Consider the following 8,629-nt stretch of genomic DNA (forward strand, 5'->3'; position numbering starts at 1 on the left):
TGAAGTCCACAAGTCATGAAGGGGCCATAGTTCCCCCATGCTGGCTCAGGAATTCTGGGAGTTGAAGTCCAGGAGTCATGAAGGGGCCATAGTTCCCCCATGCTGGCTGAGGAATTCTGGGAGTTGAAGTCCACGAGTCATGAAGGGCCCATAGTTCCCCCATGCTGGCTCAGGAATTCTGGGAGTTGAAGTCCATGAGTCATAAAAGAGCCAAGGTTGCCTACCCCTGTCCTAGCCTATTGTCAGCCCCGCCAGGTAGGCCTGGCCAGGAAATCAACTCCATGGAAAAGCTAATCATTTTTATGGATTATTCATTTTAGTGAGCATAACAGTCTTGGAACTTTTACTGTGTGATATCTGCTCCTCCTCCTTCTCCTCTTTATCCATCTCTTATCTTCATCTATCTCCTCCTTCTCTTTCTCCTCGTCTATCTCCTTCTCCTCCTCTTCGTTTGTTCTCTTTTCTTCTGCTCCTTATCTACCCTTCTTCCTCCTCTTCTCCTCCTCATCTTCCTCCTCTTCTTCTCTTTTCCTCTACTCCTTCGCCTTCTCTTTGTCTCTTCCTCCTCCTCTTTTTCTTCTCATCTATCTCCTCTTCCTCTTGTTTTTCTCTCCTCCGTCTCTTCTCATCTATCTCTTCCTCCTACTTCTTTCTCCTCGTCTATCTCCTCTTTTGTTCTCCTCTTTTTCTTCCATCCTGCTCCTTATCTGTCTACCCCTCTTCCTCCTCTTCTCCCTCCTTATCTATCTCCTTCTCTTCCTCTTCTTTTTCTCTTCTCCTCCTCCGTCTCTTCTACTCATCTATCTCTTCCTTCTCTTTCTCCTCATCTATCTCCTCTTTTGTTCTCTTTTTCTTCCAATCCTGCTCCTTATCTGTCTACCCCTTTTCCTCCTCTTCTCTTCTCCTTCTCTATCTCCTCCTCTTCTTCTTCTCTTTTCCTCTCCTTCTCCTTCTCTTTATCTATCTCCTCTTCTTCTCTTTTCCTCTTCTTCTCCTTCTTCTCTTCATCTATCTCCTCTTCTTCTTTTTCTCTTCTCATCTCTCTTCCTTCTCCTTCTCTTTCTCCTCGTCTCTCCTCCCCTTTTGTTCTCCTCTTTTTCTTCCACTCCTGCTCCTTATCTCCTTCTCTTCCTTCTTCTCTATCTCCTCTTCTTCTTCCCTTTTCCTCTTCTTCCCTTTCTCCTTATCTATCTCTTCTTCTCTTTTCTTCTTCTCCTTCTCCTTCTCTTTCTCCTCATCTCTTCTCCCCTTTTGTTCTCCTCTTTTTCTTCCACTCCTGCTCCTTATCTTCTACTCCCTTCCTCCTCTTCTCCTTCTCCTTCTCTTCCTCCTTCTCTATCTCCTCTTCTTTTTCCCTCTTCTCTTTATCTATCTCCTCTTCTTCTCTTTTCCTTCTCCTTCTTCTCTTTATCCATCTCCTCTTCTTCCTCCTTATCTATCTCCTCCTTCTCTTCTCCTTTTCCTTCTCTTTATGTCCTCTTCTTCCTCATCTATCTCCTCCTCCTCTTCCTCTTCTTCTCTTCTCCTCCTGTTCATCTCCTCCTCCTCCTCTTCTTCTCTTTATCTAACTCCTCTTCCTCCTTATCGATCTTCCGCCTCTTCCTTTTCCTGTCCTTCTTTCCTTCCCCTACCCCAATGTCTCATGAGTGGCTTCTCCCTATGTCAGCCACCCAAAACTCTCCAGATCTCTGCCTTGACTTCTCCCCTGGAAGACTGTTGTTGTTTTTTTTAATTGAAAAGTTTTATAAAAGTTACAATATAAACCCCAAAACCAACCCACCCTAACCCCCCCTCTCCCTCCCCCACTTCCCAGAGCTGAATACAGGGTTACAAATATAATAATCATAATCTAACTAACATTAATCAACTATATAAATAACCAAGTCCATAATGCGCTTTAACCCCCCTTTAACATACATATAATAATAATAATTAAAACATAAACAAATTACCGGTAGTATCCTAATTATTAAACAATAGAATATCCATATTGTTAAATAATACTAATACTAAAAGTAATAATAATATCATATAATTAAAACTAATAAAAATTTCACTATAATAAACTATTAATACTAATAATACTCTAAAATTTACTCATAGGCTAAATGGAACTTTTTAGCCCCATATTTGTTCTGAATATAATCTATCCATCTTCTCCAAATCGAAATGTATCTTTCTTGTGAGTGATCCTTCAAATAGGCAGAAATCTTGGCCATTTCTGCTAAATTTGACACTTCACGCGTCCATTCTTCTATAGCAGGCAAGCAATCCTTCTTCCAATATTGCCCTACTAATAACCTTGCGGCTGTTATCAAATTCAACCTCAAGTTAGTTTCTTTAGTATCACAATCTGTAATAACACCCAACAAAAATAATTGTGGAGTCCCCTGGAAGGCTGTTAAGGAGAGACCCACCTGGACCTTTAGGGAGGAGAAGACAACGTGAGATGGGGAGCTGTTCTCTCTTTCTGAGCCCAGGTTCTGACGCTCTTGCGTGGTTGACTGATTGCTTTGAAGGTTGCTGGAGGTTTAGGTGGGTTTCTAAACTGTTCTGGAGTTTTTATTTATTTTTTCTTGGCTCTTAATGAGACATCCGTTTCTTCCGGCCTCCGACATTCCTGCTCGTCTAGGAGATTCTCACAGGACACACTAACAAAGTGACCGCCGCCAAATTCAGGTCGACGTGGCAGCAGGCGGTGACGGGCAGCCGAGACAGGACCGTGAAAGAGTGGGACCTGGTCAAAGGAGCATGTGAGTGAAGGGGGGGGGCTGAAGGTTTGGGGGAGCAGCAGGGTGGACCCCTCCACACACACACACCCCATGGTTGAGTTCTTTGGCATTCCAGACCCCCACACACACACACCGAATGACAGACTGCTCCCCATCCTTGCAGGTTCTCGGACCATCGAGGTCTTCTCTTGCTGCTACGACGTTGTGTGTTGCAACAACGTCATTGTGAGCGGCCACTACGACAAGATGATCCGTTTCTGGGACACCAGGTGAGCAGGGCTCCAGAATAGGATAGGGTAGGATAGGATAGGATAGATTGGAATAGACTAGAATAAGAATAAGAGTAAGAATAAGAGTAAGAATAAGAATAGAATAGAATAGAATAGAATAGAATAGAATAGAATAGAATAGAATAGAATAGAATAGAATAGAATAGAATAGAATAGAAAATATGGAATAGAATAGAATAGGAAATAGAGAATAGAATAGGATAGGATAGGATAGGATAGGATAGAATTGGAGTGGAATAGGAATAGGAATAGGAATAGGAATAGAATAGGTTTTTAAGAAGAGACAGTCACTTGTCTGAGATGGTATAGGACAGGTTCTCCTGCTTGAGCAGGGGGCTGGACTAGAAGACCTCCAAGGCCCCTTCCAGCTTTATTCTATTCTATTAATATTCTGAAGAGTTTTGGATATCTAATGTTCCAGTATCTCAGGGGCTGCCCCAAAGAAGAGGGAGTCAAGCTATTCTCCAAAGCCCCTGAAGGCAGGACAAGAAGCAACAGATGGACACTGATCAAGGAGAGAAGCAACCTGGAACTAAGGAGAAACTTCCTGACAGTTAGAACAATTAACCAGTGGAACAACCTGCCCCCAGAAGCGGTGAATGCTCCAATACTGGAAGTTTTTAAGAAGAGATTCTTAAGTGAAGTGAAGTGAAAAATGAAGTGAAGTGAAGAACAGATTCTTCAGACCATTTGTCTGAAATGATATAGAGTCTGAAGACCCCCAAGGTCCTTTCCAGCTCTGTTATTTTATGTTCTATGTGTATGTTTTTGATGCAGATTTTTTTATCCTCTTGTTTAGTCTCTGAGGAAGAAGAGGAATTGGGGCCATCTATTTGGGGCCATCTATTTGGGGAAGGGGTGCAGATCAGCGTAAAAAGCTATGCCTGACCCCGTGAAGCCCATAGTGGTGTCTCTCTCTAAAGCAGGGGTCCTCACCCTTGGCAACTTTAAGACTTGTGGACTTCAACTCCCAGAATTCCTCAGCCACTTTTGCTGGCTGAGGAATTCTGGGAGTTGAAGTCCACAAGTCTTAAAATTGCCAAGGTTGAGGACCCCTGCTCTAAAGAGATGAGGTCCTCGGCCTGATCACCTCTGGATGGCCAGAAGCTTTTGGCCAAGATTGGGGCTCTGAACCCCTCCCTCTGTGCTTTCTCCCCCCAGGGACCCTCACTGCACACAGGTGGTCCCCGTGGGAGGCAAGGTGACCTCGCTCAGCCTGAGTCCCGATCAGCTGCAGTTGCTGAGTTGCTCTCGGGACAACGCCCTCAAGGTCATCGATCTGAGGATGCACACTGTCCAGCAGGTGTTCAGGTGGGTCTCTGGAGATGGGGCTGCCCATCCCAAGATGGCTGTGGGGTCCTTGGTGACCTTGGAGCTGGGTTGTTGCCCTGAAGACGTTTCATGACCCAGCTAGAGCAGGGCTTTTCAACCTTTTCACCCATTGTACCACTTTTAGGATATGGCAACATCCAAGTACCACCCGTCGCCTAGCAAGGCGTCAAAAAGTTGAAGACCAAAAAAAAAAAAAAAAAAAAAAGGGAAAAAGTGATGAAGTACAGGTAGTCCTCGACTTACAACAGTTCGCTTAGTGACTCTTCGAAGTTACAATGGCACTGAAAAAAGTGCCCCCCAAGCCATAGCCGAGCAAGACACCTGCCTGCCCGCCCGGCCGCACTCTTCCTCCTGTCCGAGGTTTTCATTGTTGTGAGCATTTCTGCTGAGGATTGGCAGCGGGGGTGGGGTGGGGGGTGTTTGGTTTTTATTCTCCCCCCCCCTGTCTGCTGGGTGGTTGCAGCAGGTTTTGGTCACTTCCCATGACCCTGGGACACTGTGACCGTCATAAATATGAATCAGTTGCCAAGCATCTGAATGTAAATCACAAGACCCTGGAGAGGCTGCAACATTCCAGCTGATCGGCGCTTCTTCTGGGCTCAGCGGAAGCACCAGGATCAGTGCTGAGCTCCAGCTGGATCCTGGCGCTGATCCTGGCGCTTCCGCTGAGCCCTGACAGCCCTGCAGCTCCAGCCATCTCTCACTCAGGCTTGTGCGGTGCTGCCACCGGCTCAGCTCATTCCCCTCCCCTGCTACCACTTTTCTAGGATGGTCGCGTATCACCTGCCAGGTGCCAATGTACCACAGGTGGTACCCCTACCACTGGTTGAAAAGCCCTGGACTAGATGACCTCCAAGGTCCCTTCCAACATCATCATCATCATCATCATCATCATCATCTCACAGTAATCATCTTTATTATTATTATTTTTTTGAAGGGCGGAGGGATTCAAATGTGGATCCGAAGGGACCAAGGCTGTGTTCAGGTGAGTCCATTCTGGGATGGCACGCACGATCTTTAATGCTCAGCGTGTTCTTTGGCCAGGGAGTCCCTTCCTTTCGGGCCCGCTTGAACCCTGCCAGGGTTTTCATCCCTTTGCGCATCATTTTCACACCTGTGGCGGCAGCGTTGTTGTGCAACGCCTCTGTTCGAGTGTGTGTGAATGTTTGCTCTGCCATTGGGGACGCAAGCCGAAGAAGGAAATTCTAAAAAAAAACATTGATAAATGCTTTAAATAAATAGATAGGTTAAGGTTTCAATGTGTTAAAAGGCCTGGTGGCGCAGGATGGGGTATTGCAAGGTGACTCTGCCCACAGCCAGCAGTTCGATCCTGACCTGCTCAAGGTAGACTCGGTCTTCCGTCCTTCCAAGGTCGCTAAAATGAGGACCCAGATTGTTGGGGGCAAATATGCTGACTCTGTAAACTGCTTAGAGAGGGCTATAAAGCACTGTAAAGTGGTATATAAGTCTAAGGGCTAGGGCTAGTGCTAAGTTCTATCAATTTTATATGTTGTTTTATCTTTGGGTTGGGAGCCCACAGTTGGTTAGAAGATTGGGAGGGTGCTATATAAAAGTTTTTTAAAAATAAAATGAAATAGATAATGAAATGAAATGAAATAATAAAATAAAATTAAATAAATAAAATAATAAAATAAAATAGTAAAACAAAACAAAACAAAACACAGGTAGTCCTTGACTTACAACCGTTCATTTAATGACAATTTGAAATTACAATGCCATGGAAAAAAAGTGACTTATGACCATTTTTCACACTTACGACCGTTGCAGCATCCCACGTGATCAAAATTCAGATGCTTAGCAACTGGCATGTACTTATGACTGTTGTAGCGTCCCGAGCTCCGGCGATCCTCTTTTGCGACCTTTTGACAAGCAAAGTCAAAATGGGGGGGGGGGGGACACCCGGATTCTCTTAAGAATCGTGAGATTCACTTAACAACCCTATTAACAACTGCTGGGAAAAAAAAGGTTGTAAAATTCAGCATGACTCTTTTAACGTCCACCTCACTTACTAATGGAAGTACCACTCCCAATTGTGGCTGTAAGTCAAGGACTAAAATTAGTCCTCCATGTAGGACCACAAATGAGCCCAAGATTTGTGTCGCTAAGCAAGCCGGTTGCCAAAACATCCCAGTTTTGATCACGTGACCATGGGGATGCTGCAGTGGGAATTAAGGGTTGTAAGTGACTTTTTAATAATAATAGTAATAATAAAAGTAATTAATAATAATAATAATAATAATAATAATAATAATAATAATAATAATAATAATAATAATAATTAGGAGGAGGAGGAAGGGACCTTGGTGGTCATCTAGTCCAGCCCCCTGCTCAGGCAGGAAACTCTACCATTTTTTTCAGTGCCCTTCTGACAAAATGGTGCTTTTCTACCTTAAAAAGCAATCAAACTAGAAATAGGATTTGTACGTTTCTGTTTCTCACGGAGCTCCTTCTCTCTTTTCTCATTTCTTTTACGGCAATTTTTTTATATTTGGAATTTCTGAACCGGCAGCCCCGATAAGAGATACGCCTTAGTTGGATCTTCCAATGGCGCCCTTTTCCTCTGGAACCTGGCCACGGGGAAGCTGGAGATCAGCCTGGCGGGAGTCCACCGGTGAGGATTTTTTTTTTTCCCCCTCGGATGGGTCAACTTAAGAGGAAGCTGCCGAGGTTTGGAGTTCAAATCTCGCTCCTGGGGGGGGTAATCAAAAAACATGCTCTCCTCCACGGTCCCTTCCAAGCCTGTTATTTGTGTTATGATTTCACAGGAAGAGCGGTGGAGACATCTGTTAGGGAGGATTTAACTTGCCTTTTGCCTGGGGTGGAGGTTGGGTGGCCAAGGGTCCCTTCCCAAGTGAGGACCCCACGAAGGCATCGTCCACACCCTGCTGTTAATCACTTGTACACAACCGGGGGTTGGACTAGAAGACCTCTGAGGTCCCTCCCAGCTCTTTTTCGATTGAAAGGTGAAAGTCACCCAGAATCTTGCTTATGACAGCCTAGAGCAGGGGTAGGCCACCTTGGCTCTTTTATGACTCGTGGACTTCAACTCCCAGAATTCCTCAGCCAGCATGGGGGAAACTTTGGCCCCTTCATGACTCGTGGACTTCAACTCCCAGAATTCCTCAGCCAGCATGGGGGAACTTTGGCCCCTTCATGACTCGTGGACTTCAACTCCCAGAATTCCTGAGCCAGCATGGGGGAACTATGGCCTCCTTCATGACTCGTGGACTTCAACTCCCAGAATTCCTGAGCCATCATGGGGGAAATTTTGGCCCCTTCATGACTCCTGGACTTCAACTCCCAGAATTCCTGAGCCATCATAGGGGAACTATGGCCCCTTCATGACTCGTGGACTTCAACTCCCAGAATTCCTGAGCCAGCATGGGGGAATTATGGCCCCTTCATGACTCGTGGACTTCNGACTCGTGGACTTCAACTCCCAGAATTCCTGAGCCAGCATGGGGGAAACTTTGGCCCCTTCATGACTCGTGGACTTCAACTCCCAGAATTCCTGAGCTATCATGGGGGGAATTTTGGCCCCTTCATGACTCGTGGACTTCAACTCCCAGAATTCCTGAGCCATCATGGGGGAACTATGGCCCCTTCATGACTCGTGGACTTCAACTCCCAGAATTCCTGAGCCAGCATGGGGGAACTATGGCCCCTTCATGACTCGCAGACTTCAACTCCCAGAATTCCTGAGCCAGCATGGGGGAACTATGACCCCCTCATGACTCGTGGACTTCAACTCCCAGAATTCCTCAGCCAGCATGGCTCAGCTTGGAAACCTCTTCCTTTCCCCTCAGCATGGCTGGCTCAGGAATTCTGGGAGTTGAAGTCCACAAGTCATAAAAGAGCCAAGGTTGCCTACCCCTGGCCTAGAGAGTAGTGCAATGGCCTCGCTTGGACTGAAATCCTCTCTCTCTCTCTTTCTCCCCAGGTCCTCCGTGAATGCTGTGGCTTGGGGTCCCTCCGGGGTCCACATAGGGAGCGTCGACAAGAGCCGCAAAGTTGTGTTGTGGAAATAGCCGAGGAGAAGACACCCCTGTCTCTTTCCTAGACTTGCCCGTTTGTGCCTTCCGAGGTGGAACCCTGGACATCTGAATGCAGACAGGCTGGTGGGGCTGAGAAGCTGGTCTTCCTTTGGCCCAAGTGCCCCAGATGTGGGCCTTCCTTCTGCCTTGCTATGGGGGGGAAGGAGGCACATGGGGAGCCGGGGACGTTGGGGCAAGACCCCCTCAACTCTCAACAGGC

General features: G+C 46.3%; 1 protein-coding gene across 1 annotated transcript in view; it reads left to right on the forward strand.

Annotated features, from left to right (window-relative positions):
- The window catches only part of ATG16L2 (autophagy related 16 like 2), a 34,068-nt gene extending 25,665 nt beyond the window's left edge, over positions 1-8,403 (forward strand). Inside the window, exons 13-18 of the mRNA XM_015815482.1 lie at positions 2,633-2,753; positions 2,896-3,001; positions 4,184-4,333; positions 5,292-5,339; positions 6,885-6,986; positions 8,316-8,403. Of these exons, the coding sequence (XP_015670968.1) occupies positions 2,633-2,753; positions 2,896-3,001; positions 4,184-4,333; positions 5,292-5,339; positions 6,885-6,986; positions 8,316-8,403 (615 nt within the window). The remainder of the gene's footprint in view (positions 1-2,632; positions 2,754-2,895; positions 3,002-4,183; positions 4,334-5,291; positions 5,340-6,884; positions 6,987-8,315) is intronic.
- The last annotated feature ends 226 nt before the right edge of the window (positions 8,404-8,629 follow it).

Source organism: Protobothrops mucrosquamatus, unplaced genomic scaffold (assembly GCF_001527695.2).
Source record: "Protobothrops mucrosquamatus isolate PMUCROS unplaced genomic scaffold, P.Mucros_1.0 scaffold344, whole genome shotgun sequence".
NCBI classification, from domain to species: domain Eukaryota; kingdom Metazoa; phylum Chordata; class Lepidosauria; order Squamata; family Viperidae; genus Protobothrops; species Protobothrops mucrosquamatus.